The sequence below is a fragment of the Tachypleus tridentatus genome, chromosome 13, assembly GCF_004210375.1.
Source record: "Tachypleus tridentatus isolate NWPU-2018 chromosome 13, ASM421037v1, whole genome shotgun sequence".
Classification (NCBI taxonomy): Eukaryota; Metazoa; Arthropoda; class Merostomata; order Xiphosura; family Limulidae; genus Tachypleus; species Tachypleus tridentatus.
In genome coordinates this window covers 83,159,214-83,182,939 of record NC_134837.1, presented here as the reverse complement: position 1 = coordinate 83,182,939, position 23,726 = coordinate 83,159,214, and the positions used below count along the sequence as shown (strand labels likewise).

The 23,726-nt window shown below is 31.2% G+C and overlaps 1 protein-coding gene across 1 annotated transcript; it reads left to right on the top strand.

Annotated features, from left to right (window-relative positions):
• Positions 1-1,935: 1,935 nt before the first annotated feature.
• On the top strand, positions 1,936-21,870 carry LOC143236663 (macrophage migration inhibitory factor homolog). Its single transcript, XM_076475047.1, has 3 exons — positions 1,936-2,883; positions 10,174-10,346; positions 19,323-21,870. Exons 1-3 carry the CDS (start codon positions 2,776-2,778, stop codon positions 19,396-19,398), a joined length of 357 nt encoding a protein of 118 aa, XP_076331162.1. The 5' UTR covers positions 1,936-2,775; the 3' UTR covers positions 19,399-21,870.
• Positions 21,871-23,726: the final 1,856 nt, after the last annotated feature.

The window sequence follows — 23,726 nt, the reverse complement described above, 5'->3', positions numbered from 1 at the left end:
GTCTACCATAAAAAACTTAATCTAATTAAATTATATATTTTTTAAGAATTTGTGTTAATATGTAACGCGATATAGAAATTTGCTAGCAAAAATATTATAAGTAATTTTAAAATAAGTAATATTCGTAATGTTCAATTCGGCTTTAATGTTATTGTATTATATTGTATTGTATAACATATTATATATACATTTAAATAATAATAACATTGTTGGGCTAGAAAAGCAAAATTAGTTTAAGGTTGAAATTTGTTAAAGATAAAACTTTTAACTGTAATTTAAAATATGATTGCACATAGGAGGGGCATGATAAAAATTATTCCAATAATTATAGCCCTATTAGTCTTTCAAAAGTTGTGGGAAATGTTTTGGAAAGTCTATTAAAGTATGTTTTACATAATCATTTAACAACATTTGTAATTTTATTGGGTAGTCAGCATGGTTTCACTGAAGGAAAATAATGCCTTACAAATCTTTTGATATTCTTTGAAAAGCTTATGCAAATGAGAGTAAGGGTGTAGATTTGGTATATCTGAATATTCAAAAAGCATTTGACAAGATGTCACATAAAAAGCTTGTAAAAAATATTATCTCTGTAGGACGGGAAACAAGTTAGCAAATTGGATGGAAGAGTAGCTGCAAGAACGAAAGCATAAGGTTGTTACAAATGGATTTTTGTCAAAATTTAACTCCTGACATTAGAAAAGACATTGAATTGATGGAAAGGGTTCAGAGAAGGGTTATCAAAATGGTGACTGAGATGAAGGGGTTGCCATACAAGGAGAGGCTGAAATCATCAAAATTATTTGCTTTTGAAAAAAAGAGGAGTTAATAGGACCTGATTCAGGCGTTTAATATTGTAAAGGGAATTAATAGTGTTTATACATCTTCTTTTTTATATTTAACAGTAAGAATAGTAGGAATAGGGAACACAAATACAAATTTTGGCAGAAAAGGAGTCATCTTCAACTGATACAATTTCATTTTTTAAACAGAGTATTTGGCCTTTGGAATGAATTGATTTCAGATGTTATAGAGGCAGTAGATTTAAGTGAATTTAAGAAAAAGTTTGAAGTATATGAATGATAAAGGTTGGTTTAAAGATGTTTTTTTTTAATTATTTGAGTTTAGTTTAAAGAATGAAATAGCCAATATAAACCAATAGGCCCCATTTTGTCCCAAAACGTAATGTTATGTTGTACGGGCAGTATCTTATTTTGAAAAATAAGACAAACTCTATATTAAGGTTATACTAAAATGTTTATTCAAGTTACAAATAATTGTTCGTAACTTTTAAACAACGCGCTAGTTAGAAGTAAGAAAATAAAACTGTCGATCGTTTAATGCATTTAGCGCATTATACCACTCCCTATCAATTAACCAGTCATGTATTGCATAAGAATCTATACGAGGATTGTATAAATATTTATTCGGAAAAGCCACATTACTATATATATTTCGATATTTCATGTTAATCATGAAATTATAACTTTAGAAAATGGTTTTTAAAAAGATGACAACAATTACTAAACATTTTAATTTATATTACCATTATTATCATTATTGGTAACATGTCCATTCTTATCATTCTTGCCGAAGAATATATATATTCTAACTAAGCACTGAAAATTTTTATATACCCCGCATAGACCTAATGAAACTCCATACCAATTTTCATCCACACTCAACGAAGTAATTACGTGGGTATACAACCGATAACAAACAATACCGTTATATTTATATAGATTATTTATGGTATTATTAGTGAGTAAATCTCTGGTAAAAGCGAAAACATTATCAGTAAACTAGTACTGTGTGCAAGTGATAGTATCCTTTAAATAAACTAATTTGTTATTGCTACGTGGACTGTACTTGGCCTTATTTTCACAAAAGAATATAATAGTAAAAAACTAAAAAAGAACGTTACATCAACTTAGTGATGACGATACACGTGTACAACAGCCAAACAAACACTCAGGAACTATGATATTAAAGATCTTAAATAATGTTATGAATACTGTGTACAGTCTCTATTTTAAACAGCACTGTTTGAGATATGCTGTTTTACGATAGCTCGTTTACTTTCCATCCTATATTGTATCATCTGTTTGAAAAAAGCTCACTGTAATGAAGATGTGGATTACCGATTAGTATCCAGCCAGCATCTGCAGTAAATGTTTCACCTATTTCGTTTAGATGGGTATGCATTCTGGGTCTTGGAAAGGATATTAATATAATTTCCACTTAAAATGGTATACGCTGCCATAATATATGGTAATTTGCAGTAAACATTCTTTCTAAGACCATTGATACTAAAATGCAGCACAGCTGTCATAAAAATAACTTGTATGGCTTAGAAGCTCGGATAAAATGCATTTCATTGGTTTAATATTCTTAAAGTTTCTCAAGTTAATTTTTAAACAACGTTTTTGATTGATTCATCATCTTTAAAGTTTCTCAAAGGTACTTTTAACTAAAGTCTGTTGTCATGTCGGGATTTTGTCAGTGCCGAATATTTAGATAAAAAACATTCCTAAAAACAAATAAATAGAAGCATAGTAATATTCAAACGCTTCTAACTGTATGTTGACTGGTTTCGTGAAATCTAGTGTAATATAGAAAAAAGAAAACACTCGCTCTGGATTTCAAAGACGGACAAAAAAATAATTTTTAACAAAGGGTGGATGGATTATATTTCTTTACGGCAGCGAAGTCGTAGTTTATATGCGGAATGAAGGTGGATGATCACGGTTGTCGAGTTTAACATTGAGGTTAAGAATGCCGGTCTTTACGCTGAATACAAATCTCCCTAAGGATAAAATTCCAGAAGATTTTTTGAAGAAGACTGCTGAGGTTATCCAACAGTCTTTAGGAAAGCCTATATCGGTATGAATATAAATTATTGGTTTCTTCTTTTACCATGTCAATAGATAAGGAAAAAAATTGTTGTACATCAGGTTTTAATGATCGACAGTTATACTTGGTAAACGATGGTTTAGGCTTAACTTAAAAGTTATATATGTTGAGTTGAACACTGTAGTATAGTCAGAAGTACGACGCACAGTTTATGTTTTTGTAGATCCGATTTGAACTATTTAACTAAACTGAAAATATTGTTTTATTCTTAATAATACTCGAACTTTATTACTAGTTCAAATAGTTGTGTTTGAAGGATTATTACTTGATATTACTCTTACTGTTAGTAATATAAAATTGTAAAGAAAACAGCAGAACCAATAAATAAATACTACACAGAGCGATACTAACAATTATTACTATCAGTATCAGTGATAGAGCAAATCAATAAATATAGCAATTACATAAGTCGTAACTTATGCAGTTAGTAAGTAATAAACAAGAAAAGTTCTGTTATGTTTAAATTGATAACGACTAACAAATGAGTAACGTGAATGTGGTGTTCAATAATACTTGCCAGTTCTTTCATTTCTTATGACTTGCAGTTTTATATAGTACTAACATGTTTTAAGGTATAGACTATATAATATAGTGCAAGCAGGCCAAATATAGAATTAGAATTCCAAACTACAAAAGATAAGAGAAATTATGAAACCTGAAGTGAGAATATTTTTGGCTCATATCACCAAAATTTATTTCAAAGTTTTTAATTTTATGCTGCTATGAATTGCATTTCTGAATTCTTTTAATCATTTTTAAAAGTATTTTGTACTTCAAAGATATAGGTGCATGTTGAGAAGCTAGTACTCTAGACTATATGAAATAAAGGTTCTAAATTAGTATACAAACTATAATGTTGGATTTAACAGCCTGTTATGACTAAATGTATTTAACAACATGTTTTTAAAAACATGAAGATTGTCAACAAAACAATAGTAAAACAAACAACAACAATGGGGTAGAGTATGACTACTAGAATAAAAAAAGAAAAAGATTTAAGAAAAATGTAGTTGAACCTAAAAGTGTTAACTTGTGGTATCTATTCAGGTTTAGACTTTAGAAGTTTTATGCTTGTTTCAACAACAAGAAAAGGAAAAACCTAAATGGGCTCTTTATTGTTGAGGAGTAGTACAATAGCTTAAATGTTAAACAGCCTTTTTACTTGTGTTTTTTATAAGAGATTACAATAATAAGAAAAATATTAAACCTGTTTAATAAATACATTTAAGATGGTTCAATTTAAGTGGCTCTGTGAGATCAGCCTTGATCATCAAATTGTGGTAGTGGACCAATCATGCCGAAATTTTACTAGAAAATACCCAAGTTTCAAAAATGGCATCAAAATGAGGAAGATATAATAATCCTCTCAGAACAGATGTGAGGAAAATATTACAAGAAACTATGCTGTGATCATGGGTGATTCATTAGTAATGCTTAGTATATGGCAATGGGCCAAGAAAAAAATGTCCACTATATTTAGTCTGTTACTCTATGATGCTCACAAATAACTGCTACTGTTGAATTGTAGCCTTATTTGAGTACTTAATTGTCATTACTAAATGTTTCACAGCTTGTGTAACAGTAATTATTATATGTACTTTCGTGTGGGAATGGCAAAATGAAAACTACAACTTAGCAGCAAGTTTTGTTTATAAGCATATATTATTTCCATGTTTATCATATGACAATTTTGTGTTTGGTCCCTAGATGGCAAAACAAATAGTTGCCACTGGATTATAAAAGTAAACCAATGTTCACTTAACAACATACTTCAGTGAAATTGTTTACAAAAAAAAAATTACAAAAATTATTTCTGATGCTAGGATGAAAATACCAAAATAGTACAAAAATAAAGTACAGATTAACACACAGAACCATATAAAAATCCCTACATAACTAGCCATTAAGTACTGAGTCATTCTTACAAGCTTATGGTTATTAGTCACTATAAGACTATATAGCAATATTCTGTTTAAGTGCTTTAAATTCAAACCTGAATTCTTACAACTGACAGGAAATCATTTAGTTGTAGATAGAAGTTATTCTTGTAAAGATTTGGGTACTTATATAGTTATTTTTATATGGTTCTGTATGTTCATCTCTACTTTGTTTCTGTATTTTTTTGGCATTGTCATCCCTACATCATACTTAATTTTTGAAATTTATTATTATTCGTGTCTAATAAGAACTTTCACTGTGAAGCTTACTCTTCCTACTACATGCTTATATGGTGTATAAGTGAAGTTGCTTGTTTCTTGGACTACCTTCCTAGTTCATGTATCTGAAACATTAGCCCTTACAAACCTCACTTGCAAGTTCAAAGTTCTCAAGCATTATATGTTATAAATATAGTTTTCTAGCAGAGTTAGTAACTTAGAAACAAGCTACAAAGAGACAGTTTCTCATCTTGCCTTTCTTATGGTCTATGGGATTAATGTCTTCAAGAAATAAACAGGAATAGCAGTTGCATGTTTACTTTGGATTTTTCAAACTAAATTATATGAACAATCTACTTGAGAACTTGTGGCTTCCTCTCAAGCATGCATGTAAAGCTGGGTGTTGGATTACCCTGAGCCTGCTGCTTGGATGGGTCTGATGAATATGAACAATGCTGTAGCAACAGAAAGTAAAGTAATTGCATGCTTTCTGAGAGAATTTCAAGGTAGAAGTGTTGAAGATTATTGTTAGAAGAAAGATCATAACCATATGGTAGATGTGATTAAGGTTTGGGCAGGAGAAAAGTATGATTTGATCACTCAGTATACTAAAAACAACACAGAAACTGTTTCTCACATCAGGCTCCACACAACCCACTATTCAGTATTCCACTTTCATGATGTTTGGATGCAGCTGATTGCCACTCACCTAGCATGTTTTTTAGATATTCTTTCTTTGTTAAATATTAAAGGGAATTATGTTTTGGAAAGACTTGGAAATAGAAACATCACCCTGAAAAGAATACATCATAAAATGGAAAAGAAATTAACTTCAAGAATGTATTTAGTTAAAACCTTGCATAAAAGTCTAGATGTGATTATTGGAAGATGAGTATTGTGATCCATATTTTAAAAGGGGGCATAGGAAAAACCTCCGAGATCATGACCTCGTTATCCAAACTTTTGTTGTTAGTAAGCAGATGAATACTACTGTTTTTTTCATGGGGAGTACAAGTACACCACCAATTTTTTGGAGCCATTGGTTCCAGAGTCATGCTGGATTATCCTTTTTGCCAGACTAACAGAAGTCGCATAATAATAATTCAATAATACACCTCTGACCCCATAATTATACCCCTCCCTTGTCTCTAAAGCACCATGGACTGCTAGAAACTTAAATGTGAATTAAATGATTAATGAAATACATTAGTTCAAGTATAAATGAAAAAGGTTTATTAATTACTGTACTTGCAAAGAATGTTGCAGTAGTACCACTTCCTAAGTGGTAAATTTTATAATTTTACTAGAATTGTAGAGCTAATTGCAAAAGTCTAGAAGTTGAGAGATTTCTGTTTTGTAGTTGATTGTATCATCATGGATTTGTGATGTTGCAGGTGGAACGTCTGGTGTACTTTAAGTTGAAGCCACAGAACTTTTGGATGTCAGCACACTGCTCTAACACACATTCTTCTTGGCTATCTTTTTAAACATTTCATCCAAGCAAAATTGTTTTATGTGCTTTTATCTTTCCATGTGTAATTTTTCATACAGTAAATAAAGAGCCATTAGCTCTTGTTCCGTAATGAATGTACATTGCTCTAGTCCTATGATTAATTCATCTGTCGACTCAACTTGTCCATAATAAGTCTTTCACCTACTTCTTTTTATCTTCATCTCTGATAAGATTAGCTATTCCCATTCAATATTGCACTATATCTCTAAATTGTTTCTTCATGCATGCTACAAGCCTTATGCTCTTTTTATTGGAATTGGAAGATTCCAACACCTCTCATTCAAATCATTATGCATTACATCCTCACCAGTAAGAACATGACATGTTCACATGACATGACACCTTCCACACTCCTCTACCAAATTTTACCTCTGAAGTTTGGCAGAAGATGTCAGCAACAGAGAAAAATTGGGAGGAAAGTAGGGAAGTATTAGCAAAGGTAAATACCCATCAGAAATACATTTTTAGCATAGGAAAATTAGAACTTCTGAATTGAAACCTCCTTTGTCTCACAAGATTAGCCAGAATACCACATTGACACGGAGGTTGGACTGGTACAAGAGAACAACAGAAGTACTCCCCTGAAGTATTTGAAGAATACTCCTGAGAAAGAGAGATTCAGGTCCAAAGATCTGGAGAAAGGTACTGATATCTTTGAGCTATCAATCCAGGAGCTTGACATCCAGCATCAGAAAAGGTTCACCTCAGTCAAGTGCAAAAACAAAGTGACTTGAATTATCTGATAAATATTATCATAGGAATTTGGTCACATGCACAACAGGAATAGTGGTCTATAAAGTTCGTGGGTTGTGTCTGCTTTTGAGGTGTTCATGTGCAATGTGGTTGACAATCGTATGACAAAGTTGACTGTTGAAAGTGGTTCTTTAGTCTTTGGATACTCTTCCTTAAGTTTTTTGATCCTGCTATGTTTGCTTCTCATCAATATTAATGTTTCTTTAAACTTAATTTTTAAAATTGAAGTTTTTTGTAGAGTTGTAAAATTAATCTATAATTTAGAGGTGTCCAGTGTTATTTATTTGGCATAATGCCTAGGGCTTACAAAAACTATGGGTACGTGAAAATTTTCCCTTTGATGGCCAACAAATAAGCATAAAAACACGAAACACACATTTTACTGTAAAAATGTTATTACATCTTTAAGTTGTGCAATACATTTGTATATACACATTAGTTAGTGTACTCGCATTTGCATAAATATATAGTCAGTATTTAACTATAGTGTATTAACACGTAAATAGCAAGAATACGTTATACACATATAAATACTTAAATTTCATACCAGAATTTATAATTTATATGTATAATTTATCTAATGTTTGGTTTAACTTGTACAGCTAGTAAGACCTACAAACAGAGGGTGCCTAGGCACTTTGATCATTTTGATCTGGCAGTGGTCATAGGTCGTCTGGTTTTGATGTTGGTGATGAGTCAGAAGTCAGTTGGGGGTTTGCAGGTTATGCTAGGTTTCAGACAGGTAAAAATGGGCAAGGTCTGTAGTAGTATTAAAGATTTAGTTCAGTTGGTGGATAGGTGTAGTTTCACATATTTCCATTTTTAAAACTATCATAATCCTTTTTTTTCCTTAAACAGTTAAGGTTAAACCCATCACTTTTATGCTCATAATTCAAATTGTGATATCCAACGTACATGAATTTCTATTTATTAAATTAAAAGCCAACTGCCATGTATTTGCCAAAATTCTTTTGTGAAGGATCCTCACTCTCCTCGGTTAACAATACTCATTGTTAATATCATTTGCAACTATTCTTTCATCTATGTCATTAATGTAAATTTAAAAAAAGGCAAAAGTCCAAACAATGAATTCTGATACATCACTTGTGACATGAATCCAGCCTTGACTAATCTCCATTTATAACACTCTTTGGTCCATCCAGCCAATTTTCTCTACAATTAGTCAAAGTATCCCCAATACTTTGAAGATCATTCTCTGAACAAGTCTTTTTAGGAGTCAGTTGCCTTCTGGAACTCCAAACCTGAATCTTCATCTACATAAACAGTAACCTCTTCAAAGAATATGAAAAGATTAATAAGACAAAATTTTCTATCAGTGAAATTATATTGACATTACAATATTGCAAGCTTAATGGCTAAGGTACTAATCTCAGGCTGCTGATTTGTAATGTTTGGAACCAAATTAGAACAGTGAATGATTTAGAAATGCTTAAATACATAAATTGAATAAATAATATTAAATAACTAATGGAACTAAAAACTCATTAAAACCAAAGCAAGGGTAAAGTTGTTACTTGTACTTTTCTGTTATCAACAGAAAAGTAATTTTTTCTGTGCTGAAAATATTTCTGGTAAGTACTTACTTCCCTCACAAGATTAGCAATTCACATTCAGTGTTACACACAATATGCACATTTTTTCTTTTCTTTAGGCTTACCACAGGCTTACCATATAAAGCTTGGAGAGATTGTTACCAAGTTTCCAACTGCTTTAGAATTTACCAACACTTACATTCTTGATGTTACATTTAATTCTTACTGATCAGTAGAGGAATATCCTAACTGAATATGTGAAATGTTAGGAACAGTTTCACTGACTAAGCTATCTGTGGAAGCTGAACAAATAAAAAAAAAAAATACTTGTGCTTTCCAATGATGATTTAAATATATGAAATTTAAACTAAGAAATAATAATGATTTAAATAAACTGTTCTTTTATTTTTGATAAAATTATGATTTTTGCTTAGGAGAAGCCATACAAAGACCAATCATGGACTAATATGGTAGCTTTCTATATGCAGTAATAATTAATCGTAATTGAAAATAATATCATCTAATAGCTTTGATTAGTTTTAAAACGTTTTGAAACAATATCTGTTAAGTTTTCCACAGTCTTAATTATTCACTGTTTAACATGCTTTAAATTAATGAAAAACTGAAAAATTTGTTCCATTCAAGGACACTTTTTAAAAACAATACAAATACTTTTCAGCACTTGACCAACAGAAATTCTGTAAATGCAGTGATTATTTTGTGTTAGAAACCTACCAGGGAAGCTCATGTAACTTGTTTATGCATGATGCTAACATGTAAGTTTGGGCAACAATATGATTTTGGCATGATATTATAATTAAAGCTGCATTATGGTTTGTTTCTAAGTAATAGTACTAAGATTTTCACTTTAATGATACTTGTTATCACTTTAGAAAAGTGCTTAATTTTTGTATATAGGAATGTGTATAAACATAGAGAACTGAAGGCTGCATAAGCCAGACACTTGATAACATGGAATTGTAGATTGTATATTGCTTGAGCTTGGAGTTCAGTTGTGTTATTGGTAGAAGTCCAGGCCTAGCATTTTTGATTGGGAGTTCAGTTATATGTTTGCGTTGTATAAATGTATTTAGAAAATAGTATCTGAAGTTTTGTAACCTTGACTGCAGTGTTTGTGGTGGTAAATTTATCATAATGTTTAGACAAAATTACAAGATTTTAATAGGAAGTTAAAATCATAAGAAGCCTAAAATTAATTTGTTGTTAAAACTCAAACATGTTGAAATTTTATGTTCATTGGTGTATTTCTTTCTTTCTTTTTAAGTATGTCATTGTTCATGTGAATCCTGATCAGTTAATATCATTTGGAGGAGGAAATGAACCCTGTGCTTCAGCAACACTAATGAGTATTGGAGCCCTAGGAAAACAGGAGAACAAGAAGCATTCTGCAGCCTTGTATAAACATATTGAAAAGACTTTGGGTATTACAAGTGATAAGTGAGTATATGGTTGTTTGTTTATAAATCACTCACACTTGCACTAAATGTTTTATATTTTTATTGTATTCAGGTGCACTGATTTCTTTCAGAAACTGGTGAGTGTCTACAATACATCATGTTCCAGATATGTTGTGCAGAGAATGATTTCATACACTGTCAGATAATAAAAAACAAGGAACAAGCAAGCTTTAATGAACAAGTAAAACAGCTGTTATTCTCTGATAGAAAGAAATAAGCTGATATCTTTAACAATACTTGCTTGTGTTAATGTTAATTTTATAGGTTCTGTGTATGTTGGAACAGGATATCAAATTGTCTGCATGAGAAAAAGACAAGAATCATTATATCACACTTTAAACCTAGACTAATGTCCTAGTGTAACATCTCAATTTACTTGGTGACCTTTGTCAACAATTATTTTATTACATACATTATACAAGTATAAAATAAACCTCCAACTTATATTAACATACACAAATCTCTGTGCCACCCATTGAAATGAAATATATCACTCCAGATACAAGCACATATACATGTATAACAGATGTAGTAGTATGTAACTTTTGTTAAAGCTAGAGGATTAGTACAAGCTTATGACCTGCTCTTATCTAGTTTATTTAGAAATATGTGAGTAACTTTATACAAAATTTTACCACAAAAATTTAGAAAAATACACCTTAATATACCTAAATAAAGATGTATTCATGCTGATCATGAGTGCTTGACATTATTTATTCTGTGACACTATCCATGAGAAGTCAGGTGTAAATCGTAACCCACACTAGTTCAACCAGATTTTATTTAAAATTGGAAAATACAAATATAGTCTGAAAATTTATCCCATTAGTCTCCTACATGTGTATGCAAGATAATCATATAATATAAAATGTTTCAATAAATTGTTTGTATGAAAGGATTCAGTGTTAAAACTATTAATATTTATGTAAACATTTTAAGGCTATCCAGAGTGTAATGTATATAAAGTCTATGAAATATGTACTTCAATTTGTTTTTAACCATATTAAAACTGTTGTTAACTATTGATTTTGTTTTATCACTATACTGGGTATGTACATTTGGCTAACATCCTTCTGCTGTAAACGTTTTACCAACAATTTAAAACTGTAGGATGAAAAGAAGGTGAAATAGTATTTTTAAGGTTAATTTGTTTGTAGCCCACTGCTAGTACAGCAGTGACCCAACAGATTTATGCTAAAATCAGGGGTTTGATCCCCCTCAGTGGGCTCAGCAGATAGCCTGATGTGGCTTTGCTCTAAGAAAACACACACACACACACACACATATACAATTTGTTAGTCTATATCAGGGGTCTCCAAACTATGACCCATGGGCTGCATACGGTCTGCCAATAGTTTATTAAAGCAATAATATCATTTTTTAATATTATAAAAACAAAAAATAAAATGTAATTGAGTAAAAACTAATCTAGGTGCAATACGCTTTTCTATTTACTGAAAAGCATCATATTACTTAATATTGTATCATTTTACTTACCAATCCTAGTGCCCTAAAACAACGTGTTTCTTCTCATGCCTACCCCATGTATCTCAATGTGTGTCAGTGAATGCTGCTGTTTACTTTATATTCGAGTTCATAGCTATTTTTAGTAATTATGTCAGGACAAGAGAAGAAGAGAAAAGTTGACTCTGAATGTTGTGTTTTTAAAGAACAATGTTGTGTGAACTGCTTTGTTATTTAATGAAGTAACAAAGTGTTGGGCTAATAGGCAATAAAACTATTGCAATGCTAAAAGAATGCAACATTCATAGACATCACCAAACCAAGCACTTGTCAAACTATTCTCAGTTCATGGAAAAGCTATGTTTAGGCATATCTAAAACTTATCTTCACGACATTTTGTATTTATGAGGAAGAAAGCCAAGAATGAAGCTGCAACAAGAGCAAGTTTCTGAATGGCATGTTTATTAGCCAAGTGAGGAAAACCATTTATCGATGGTGAGCTAATTAAATTATGTATGATTAAAGCAGCTGGAGAAATGTGCCTAGATAAAGTAGACTTATTTAAAACTATTAGTCTTTCAGTGAATATAGTTGCTCGTATAGTTGAGGACACTGGAAGCAATATTGTATCTCACCTGAAAGATGAGGCTAAAGAGTTTGAGTGCTTTTCCATCAAGCTTGATGAGTCAACAGATACATCTGACACTTCACAGTTGCTGTTTTTTATTTGCAGAGACAATATTAATTTTGAAGTGACTGAAGAATTAGCTTCTGTGCACAATATGCATGGAACAAACACAGGTGAGAACACTTTCAAAGAGGTAGAAAAATCATTAACTTGGTACAACCTGGAATGGAAACAGCTGAAATGCATTATAACAGTTTGTGGTAAAAATATGTGTGGTGCAGAAAAAGGTTTAGTTGGTCAAATTTACAAAGCTATTGAAAGTGCAGATTGTTCAAAAATACCTGAAACTGTCATGTTATGGAACCTGTAGTTTCAACAGTGAATTTTATTTGCTTTCATGAACCTAACCATTGTCAATTCCATGAATTTTTGGCAGAAATAGTATCATCATATCCTGACTTGCCCTACCACACTTCAGATCAATGGGTTAGCTGTGGAAAAGTTATGTCATGATTTTTTTTAGGTTAGAACTGTGATTGGAATCTCCTTAAATGAACCACCCTCAACTGTTCCCCTCAATGTGGATTCCTGTAGGTGGTGAGGGGACCTTCCAAAGAAGGTTCTGTTCTTACAGTTTACCTCCTCTGGGACTTAAATATCCACCTGCGTGTTTGCCATGCGTGGTAACCCGTGAAGAGGAGGAGAGAATCCTGGTGGTTGAGGGGTCCAACTCCAACACACCAGTTTAGCCTTGAATTCCTGTATACAGGCAGCCTTGGGGTGCCCCCCCCTCCAGGATCAATTGGCTAGTCCATTTGGATCAGGGTCCACTGTGTACCAGCATAGGACGTCCACAATAGGAGTTGTGGACATTGTGTCAGACACTGGTGTTTGGGTATAGTGCCCACTAAACCCTGGCGTCGCTGCAGTGCCCTTAAGGCACTGTAGTGTGTCCCCTTGTAGGGCTCCATGGTGGGTGGGGTCAGTGGGCACTGAAAAATTTTCTATTTATTATGGATACTCCTAAAATAAATAAAATAACACAACTTGAAACCATCAAGAAAAACCGTACTACTGGAAAATGACCATGCATTGATGAATTGTACAGCCTAACTCACCACTTCAATCTGTCCCGCAATTCTTAATTTTGCATTTCTTAAGTAACAAACTTAAAGTTTTTTAAACCTATCACTTCCTTTTATCTTGTACTGCACCAATATGTGGTCTATGTGGCACTCAGATCCCAATCATCTACATTTCATTATCATGCCATCGTTACAACCTAGAACGACGACACCATTTTAAAGATATTTGTAAGGCAGGTTTGCCCTTGACTTTGGCCCATGTTATAGGTGATATTGCCCATCTCACTCATGTTTTTACATTTTTAAGAGCCATTGGTCTTTTACACTTAATTTAAGGTTTTTATTGGACTACATAGTGTTTTAGCATGATTTCTTTTACACATTTCAATTTTTATTTTGACTTGAACCCAGGACTGGAAAGGCCAATTTCAAGTGACTGTCAGCAAGGGTGTACTTTTTGCTTCAGTCTTCCTGGCAGTTCCTAATTTTACGTTTTACTTTTTACCGTAATCGCCCTATACCTATACTGTACCACATCTTGTCTGGCACAGATAGCCTTGTAGCTTTGTGCCAATAAACATTGAATACCTACTCACCTACGCTCAACTGTTACTCACAAATAGTGAATGGCTTTGAAAATTAGTTTTTTCTGTAGACTTGACCATGTATCTGAATGAATTCAGTCTTAGATTACAAGGCAAAACTATGCTTATCTGTGATATGTACACTGAGGTGAAAGCATTTTGGCAAAAACTAATTCTTTTTGAGTCCCACTTGATGAGGAATTGCTTCATACACTTTTCATCTTGTAAAACGTTCAAGCAAGAAATGGGATCCCCATTCCCATGCAGGTTTGCACAAGATATCCTTTCTGACCTAAAATTACAGTTCAAGTGGTGTTTTTCTTATTTTGATGAGAGTGTAACAGAAGTTAGGGTGTTCCAAAACCCATTTGAATGTGTTATATTGATGAATTACCATCTGACAAATGGAAGTGATTGATCTGCAATCCAATAACATGTTGAAGGACAAATACAAAGAAGGGAAACTGATAGTTCTATAAATGCCTTCCAAGTGATCACTATGTTCATTTAAAAAAACTTTGCTTGTGGATTCATTTCAGTTTTTGGTGCGACCTGTTTCTGTGAAAAGACATTTTCGAAAATGAAGTACACAAAATTTAGTTACAGATCAGCCTTATCTGATGAGCATTTAGAATCACTTGATGATAGGGAGCAGTAACTTTGAACCTCAGTTAAATGTAATTTTCTCAGAAAAGTACCAGTTTCATGCTTCTCACTAATGCTAAAAAAAGATGATTGTGCATAATTAAATATTTTCATTATGTTCTCTTATGAGAAATAAATTAGTGATATAGCATTCTGATCATGTATGCATCCATACTTAAATTTAACACGACCCCTTAAAAGACCTACCTCCCAGACCTTGTTCAAAAAGGTTTGGAAACCCTTGGTGTATATTGTACCTCATAGTAAATATGTATTTTTAGCAATATTTTCAATCTGAAATATTTTGCTCACATTTAGATAACTAAAAAGTAAAAACCTTTCATTTAGACTATATCTTAAATATATTGAAGAGAAACTATTAATTTTTAAAGTTATACTGAAGTTACAGTAGGGTTTTCCATGTCTAAAGTTTAACATTTAAAAATTGTTAACTAAATTCATATAAAATACTATTACATTTCTTGACAGGTAAAAATAAATTGATCAAATTTAAATTGTTAGTTTATTTGAATATGCAATTAAAGGACTCCTCACTATTTTAAAAAAATTCAATTTATAAGCTAGATTTTTATTATTCAAAGAAAATAATTTAATAATTGTAACAATTATTAGTGTTAGACTGATCAGCTCATGGCAATTTGTTCTTGAACAAACACAATGATGTTTTATTTTTGTTTCCTCAAACTGATCTTGATTTTGGACCTGTATCAAATATGGCATTTACCTTTACATTTTAATCTTTACACAGGCATTTAAAGAATTGTTCCATCTTTTCTTCTAAGTAATGAGATTTGACACAGTGAGAACTTGTATCATTATTTTTATCTCTTTTTGTAGCTTTGGAAAGAACTCATAATTTGCTTACATAAAAGTATAATTCTCTTACTGAGTTTCTAAATATACTGAAATATAATGAAATCAGATAAATAAATAATTCTTTCAAACAAGCGACATTCATGAAGTAAACCTATATTTGAGGATACTTTAAAAACTTTTTTTACTTAGATACCACACTCAGAGAAAGAAAATTAGAGAAGTGCATCTTAAAACAAAAATTATCTCGCATGCCCATTGTAATGTTTAGCAGCAAATTATCATATGTTATTATTCTGAATTATTTTGAATGAAACAGCTTTAAGAGTTAAATCTTATTAATAACTACAGTAATTCATGATAAATAAAATTAATGAATTATTAACTTGTTTTTTAAGGAACAAGGAGTCTTTGTTTATGTTTATTCATCATTTTACTGTTAACAGAAAGTATTTTGTGAAATGAATTTTGGTTCATATTATGTAACAAAAAAAAACAAAGAAAGGAAAATAAGTATATTTTACTCTTAGTGAGACTTTTGCTGCTGCACCAACGATGACTGATATTTTATATTAGAATTGTATTTGGTTGTTTTGAGAGCTATGTATGCAACACTAGTTTTATCAGCAAGTCTATTCCCATAATTAAACCTTACAAAGCTCATCACTGAAAATATGGACTTGCAATATTTTTCAGACAGTCAAAAGTTTCAGGAACAGAATTCCAGAGTTTCAGAACCTCATTTTCTGCAATTTTCTGCACTATTACAGTCACTATCTGATCTCTTTCAGTATTTTGTAGTTCAGCTCTTAAGTTAACAGATTTTTTGCTCCAAATTGAGCTGCTTTGTAAATGAATTAGTTGTATTTCAAAATTATTCTAATCAATCCATGGCAACATTTCCAAATTCAGTTTGTCTAACATATCACTGTCTGTGTACTTTATGAATTTTGCAGTTTCCTCAAATAACCTGAACTTATTAAATCTTAAAGGAAATTGTTCTGAAGTTGAATTAATGATGCTTGAAAATTGCATTTGCAAGTTCCAAATATATATTTTCTCATGCATTTTAAGATCTGTCATGTTTTTTTAGGTTTGGGAAATATTTAGAAGTGCCTTTGTAAACATCATGTTTTAAAATTTTTAGTTTGATTTCAAAAGCTTTTATATTATCAAACATGACATCAAGTGTTTTGCCAGATCACTGCAATTTGGTGTTAAAGTCACTTAAAGGTGAGGAGAAATATGTAAAAAAAAACATTTTGGTGTTAAAGTCACTTAAAGGTGAGGAGAAATATGTAAAAAAAAACCATCAATCTACAAATTCACACAAGGTAATTCTTGACAAGAAAATTTTTCATTTGTCAAAAGTGGACAAATTTCATTCAAACACTTGACAAATCTCTTAAGGGCAGAACTTCTACTTATCCAACAAACAATATTCTACATAAGTAGTCCTGTGTACACCAAATTTGCTTGTCTCAATAAATTCTGAATTTCGTTTTTGCAAAGCATATGCAGAAATAAAATTAACTACCTAAGTTACAATTTCCATCACTTTTTCAAGCTTCTTAAGGCTAGCTTTTGCATACATAACTTGTGTAAAATACAATGAAAGCCTACTAGTAGATGTCCAACATATTTTTCAAACAGATTTACAAATCCTGCTTCTTTTCCAATCGTGCTTAGTGCACCATCAGTTGTCATGGAAACTATGTTTGAAAGGTGAACCTGCTGACTGGATAATTTGTTTACTACTGCCTTACACATTTCAGCCTCTGTGGTATGTTCAGGTAACATTATCAAGTTAACCAGTTCTTCACAGATTTCATCACCCATAGAAAATTGAACAATAATGGCTAGCCTAGCTGATAATGTAACATCAGTGCTCTTACCAAGACAACTGGAAAGGAATTTACATGAAATATCTTTTGTTAGCTGTTCTGCTCTGTTTGTTTCCATTTACAATATTCTATCTTTTACTGTGTTTCTACTCACTGGCAATTCCTTAACCTTCATCAGTACCCCTGGGGTTCATGAGGACCCTGATGATAAATATTGTTTTAATATATTTTCATTGATCAGTTATATTTTTATGTAATTGTCATATTATCATCCTGTGACACAAAAATAGTAAAACATTCAATGATTTGCAGTCAGATAATTTTTATGACTAAAAAGTTGCATGGAGTCCATGTGGACCCCAAGTAATATACAGATTTGGAGCTCTGTGTCTTCATCAAGCGTTGTGTGTATGGACTCGCAGAGGTTATCCATTGTGATAAATTGTGCTTATGATTACGTATTTAGATCTCTCCTGAAGTGAAGCAATGCGCACAACCTACTTCAGAGACGTCTCCAGAATTCTCATGCAATGCAGAAAGGTGTCAAATCTGCCTTTGTAGAGCTAGGATTGCTCGACACAAGACAGCTTACTGGTCAAGGTGTTTCAGCAACAAAAAACAATGTTATCTTTGCCCAAAAATTGCAGACAGAAAAGTCCGTCAAACCTGTACAACATGTGGAAACCATGTTTGCGCTGACCACTCCACTTCCAATGTACAACGTGATGAGTGTTTGTAAAAATGACTGGTAAAAGATATGAGAAATACCCTGTGTTCACTCAGAATAAGTTTTGCTTGCATGATGTCCAAAATTTAGTATTAGTTTAGCTCTGAAACAAAGTTTGATGGAGTTCAACCCCCTTGGTTTCATTCAAACCCCAGGCACATTTTCGTACAATTTGGTGTTTTTGTTACATATCTGAGAAATCTGTTTCTTCATTCAGTATTTTATTAGTTTCGATGAGATATCAATTAGAGAAAAAGTGGTCCTATATTATTGAAATATATATCAATAATGACAATTTTTGTCTAAATATGAGAAAATTGTATACTTATGGTACTCAGTCTTTCTTACAGTTTATCTGTACAGTGCTATGAGAAGCCAGTATGCTAACTTTTCAACATCTAAATCATAGCTTCAACATTATGATCATTAAATATTAAATTTATTATGGGGTAGTGTTAGGATTTAAAGAATTAAAACAGCACTGCATGTCTCATACCAGTGAAGCATGCATTTCCATTCAACAGGTTTGTCATCACTGCCCTAGATTTTCTTCTCAGAATGATATAGCTATCCTTGTCCTCTTTGATTCTTAGAAAAACATAGTGAAAATTTGTAGTTTCAATGCTGCAAGTTCATATAAACATCACAGAAAAACAAAATGTTTTATTTTGCAAAAGATGCATAATCTGAAGAAAGCATATCTTAAGTTTCAAATAATTTCATCAAATAGTGTAGCTTATAATTATGCACTAGTACTACTCATATAGTTCACAAATTAAACAAAAATACTTTGTGTAAAATATTTAATTTACAATTCATTGTTTATTACATTTATTATCAGTCTTAAAAGTACTGACATATATAGTCACAAAATGACATGAACTGAATTTTAAAAGAAATGTTACGATTCATTTATTACTCATGCATGTTATAAGCTTTTAACAGAAAATTTGGCATCAAATTAAAATGTTTTAAAACATTTTTGTGTGCTTTTTTTTCATGTGAACTGCCCGATTATCCGGAATTTTTCTAGTGTCTTGGCAGTCTGTTCTCTTTCTTTGTTCAGTTATCTCAGGTTGAGTTCTCAAGTCTTGTTGTATTGTAAAGATGCTGTAATTAATTCAGGTTGTCTCTTTTGTTTTTAGAATGTACATTCATTATATTAATGCCAATAAGGCTGATGTTGGATACGTGGGAAAGACCTTTGATGATCTCTTGTGAAGACTTTCCAAGGACACACAGTAAAGAGTTTATAGACAATTTTGATTTTTCTATTATGTTTACTGTATTGTTTTTGCTTTGTACTTTTAACCATGATAATGAAATGACTATACCATTAAATGTACTATCAAGATAATTAATTTTCAAAAAGCTATTATAGTCAACACTTGTTTGTTGAGCTGTAATTCCATTTTTATTAGATAATAAAAACAGTTTTGCATTTTGTTATTTTTCAAAGAATTTATTATACTTTAACATCCAATTATATCAGTGTCAATAGTTTGAAAATTTTGTATTGAAAGAGAGAGAATGCAGTAGTACTGTATTGTATGAATTTACACATGCAGTGGAGATGTCCTAATTCAAGAGCAGTGCAGTTCTAAGTTTTATTGCATTATTGAGAACATGATGCATCTATTTAATGTTAACATTAATATTTCTGAAATATAACATTCTTATATTGCCTGTGTAAAGCTACAATTTCTACTGGACCATAATAATAAAATAGTGATACCTTAATAGTGCAAACAATAGTCCTAGCTTTACATTTGTAGTTGAATGAACTAAAGATTTGTCTAAATAAGATATTGGAAGATTTCTGCCCATAACTTTTGTATTTTGTACTAAATGAAGTTATGTTTTGTTTTGTTTTGTTTTTTTTTTGCCAATATCTTAAGTTTAACTATAAACTTCATAGTCTGAATGGACAGAAACAATTCCACATGTTCTCAGTAAAGTAATATCGTCTGTCTTATTCACAGCTGAATACAGAAAGTGTTGTTTTTATGATCACTACTATGAACCAATTTTGCTTTTATTTCTTGGGTTTGTAATTCTTTATTACCTTATTCTTTCAACTACAGATGTGTAGGAAAAACAAATGTTGCTTGATTAGCTCTGTATTACTGTAATGAATTTGAAGGAGTCATTTAAACTCTTCTCAGTGAAAACTGAAATTTTTGTTAATATATAAGCTATTTATGGTAGGATTTTCCATCTTGTACACTTTCTTTCAGTTACAGGTGTCGTTGATCTTATTTTAACACTTTTGATGATATCAAATTTATCCAACTTCACATAAATACTAGTTGGTGAAACGAGCAGACTTATCCCACAGTGTCACAAAACATTTCTTTGTAGTGCAATAATATGAATATTCACATATTTCTGAATTTTTAACTTTATTACTCTGCATGATTAACATCACTGAGCTAAAGTACAATTTAGAGAAGTGATATTTAAAAAATCCTAAAAATGGTCAAATACCAAATGTCATCAATAACTGTCATTTTTGAAAACCCATCTGAAATTTAATTACTCACTCAAAGGGTGAAATGGTAATATTGCTTTTCTTAACTCATTATGTAATGAAGCAATATTTTATTGTAAAGTTGCATTACAAAGACTGTACACTTATTTAAAATTAAATGTACACATACTTCAAATAAAATATTTATTGATTTTAAGATAATTTATAATACTCGCTGAAATTCTTATATCAATACGAAAATGGAAATCTGGGAGGAGTAAGACAGTTTATATCTTATGACAAAATGAACATCAAAATAAGCAGTGCTTTAAACTTTCAAGGAAGGTTTACTGACCAGAAAATTTAATAAATAAAACTAGTTTGAAAAAATTAAAATGTCTGTGTTTGTTTACCTTGTCTAACTGAATATTTGCATTTCTACAATGATAACAAAATGCACAAGAGGTTAAGGAGTTTTGTTTACAATTCAACAGATGTTACTGTTTGTATATTTAATATAGAAAAGTATCATAATTTCCTTCTGTGTAGTTTACCTCATGTCTGTCATTCCTGTGAAGGAAGAAACTATAATTTGTTGACTTTTTATATTTTCTAGGTGTTATAACTCATATCTGTGATTAAAACATATCTTTCCTATACTTTGATGGTGAGACTAAAGTACTGAAAGCATTATGAATTTGTATAATCATATTAAAATCTGTATGGTACAGCAAGTAGTAACCTTTTACAATGTTCTAATATACAAAAGATCTTTTAATGCATAATATGTATTGAAAAGAGATTTTGTTTGTGCTGTGGAATAAGATTTAATACAACAGTAAGTCATTTATATTTATTTATATGTTGACAAAAGATAACTTGTAGAGAAACCAGGTACATTAGTATTGTATACTAGATGTCTCTTTTTGTAAAGAATTAAGTCTCTTAACTTTTTAGATACTTTTTCATTATTTGTTTCTTCTGTCCTTACTGTATAAAAATAATTTAATCTTTTTTAATAAGTACAAAGAAGGTACAATGCACAGTACTTTTGCCTCTACACATTTGTCAAGGAACTTGTATCTAAAAATATTACCTAAGTTAACTATTTGGTTCAATAACAAAATATATAATAAGGCTACCTTGTGGCAATGTATTTAATTATTGCACATACTTGTACCTAACTTTGGAAAAGCTATATTAAATGAAATTACACTTGATAATATTCAAGTATTGAATTAATTACCGATGGGCACTGTATGAACCACACCTTTTTTTGAACTATTTTTTTTCAAACTGTTTAGTGTTTATGGATGAAACTATATGTGGGTTTGTGATCTTGTCAGTTACAGGGTCTTTAATATGTTTTACACAAAAAAAAAAAGTAACCCCTTTAATGACCACTGAGTGAGGCCCTCTTAATGTTTTACAAAGAAAGTGAGTAGATGCTGTAATTAATAAAAATTTAAAAAATACAAAACATGATCCCAAATGTGAGCCCCAGTTGTAGTGAACAGTATAAGAACAAGTCTATCATTTGAGAGTTAAGTAAATGGAATTTAAAATCTAGGAATTATGTTGAAACATGGCTGTAAGACTGCCTAATAATTGTTACAGAATGGAATCCTGTCATCAAACGTGTTTGCTCTTTCAACTGTTGGAGCGTTATAATGTAATAATCAGTCCTACTTTTTGTTGATAGAAAAATAGCTCAAGAGTGGAATTGGGTGGTGATGACTAATTGCCTCCCTCTAGTCTATTAATTCAAAATTAGGGACCACTATGGCAGAAAGTATTTTGGTAATTTTTCATGAAATTAAAAAAATCAAATTTAATTTAGTTTATTTTCACCTATTGAATAGCCCTTTACTCTACACTTTTACGTTTTTTTTTTCTTGAGAAATTCTTGTAATAACATAGGCATATAAATATAAACTTCATAAAAGTTGCTTTGGTTTTAGTACCAAATTTTCCGTAATTCAGCTGTGCAGATTTTGAAAATAATAGGTTTTCTATCACATAAGAATTCTTTTACAAATCGGGAAGAAAAAGAAACGATTTTTACTTAGATCAAATTATTATTTCATTTACCACATTGAACACTTTTTGTTATTGTGGCTGCTAAAAATATAAAAAATAAACTTAAGAAAAAGGAAGAACATTGATGTCAAATGAATGCCTTCATTCCTCCTAATTTCTTTTGTGAATTCTGTCTCTTTTAGTCTCAAAAGTACTCTTTGTAATCTTTCCTTTTTGTATTGGGTCTGGAGCATCTCGTTTTAATGATCAGCTGTAATCAGCCATCATGCTGATGTTTTACCTTCCCTGACAGCTCCTCTTTATTTCCATGATATCTTGATGAAACCTTTCCTCTTGTTCATTGTTGATAGCATCAAGATTTTTAGTAAAATAGTGTCAATATGTGAATGTAAGAATTGAATTTTCAAGCTCATATTACAACCTAACTCTTTGAATTTATTAAGGATGTTATTGAGAGTATTTTCATAGTTTGAGTCCTTGTTCTTTCATAAATGTTGGTCAATAACATCTTTAAAGGCAATCCATGCTTCATTTTCAACTTTGTTCATTGTCTATTTGAACTGTTCATCCAAAGTTAATTACCTAGTCTGAAGCCTAGCAAATATTCTTCAAGTTTCTCTTCTGAAAAAGCTGGTAATTGCCTGCCTAGATACTTGAAACAGTTGCCATCTTTGTCTAAAACCTTTACAAACTACTTCATCAAACACAGTTTTATATGAAGCAGAGGTAATAGGACTTTCTTTGTGTCAACCAAACTTTCACATTCAATGTTTTTCAATCCTGGTATTAGGCTAACACTGCATGCCATTGCTTCTTTATCCAGTGCTGATTTCATGCTCTGCTGTTCCATATAACTGGATTGTTGACCCAACTAAATACAAAGGATTTAAGTCTCAACAAAGTAACCAACTATATTCTTTGTATTTGACCCTTATTAAAAAGAAGTTTGATATGTTTTGTATGTTTCCTCCAAGTGAACCGAATAAGCAATAGAAACAAATGTGTATCTTTTATAATTCTTTAGGAAAAATTAATGTAG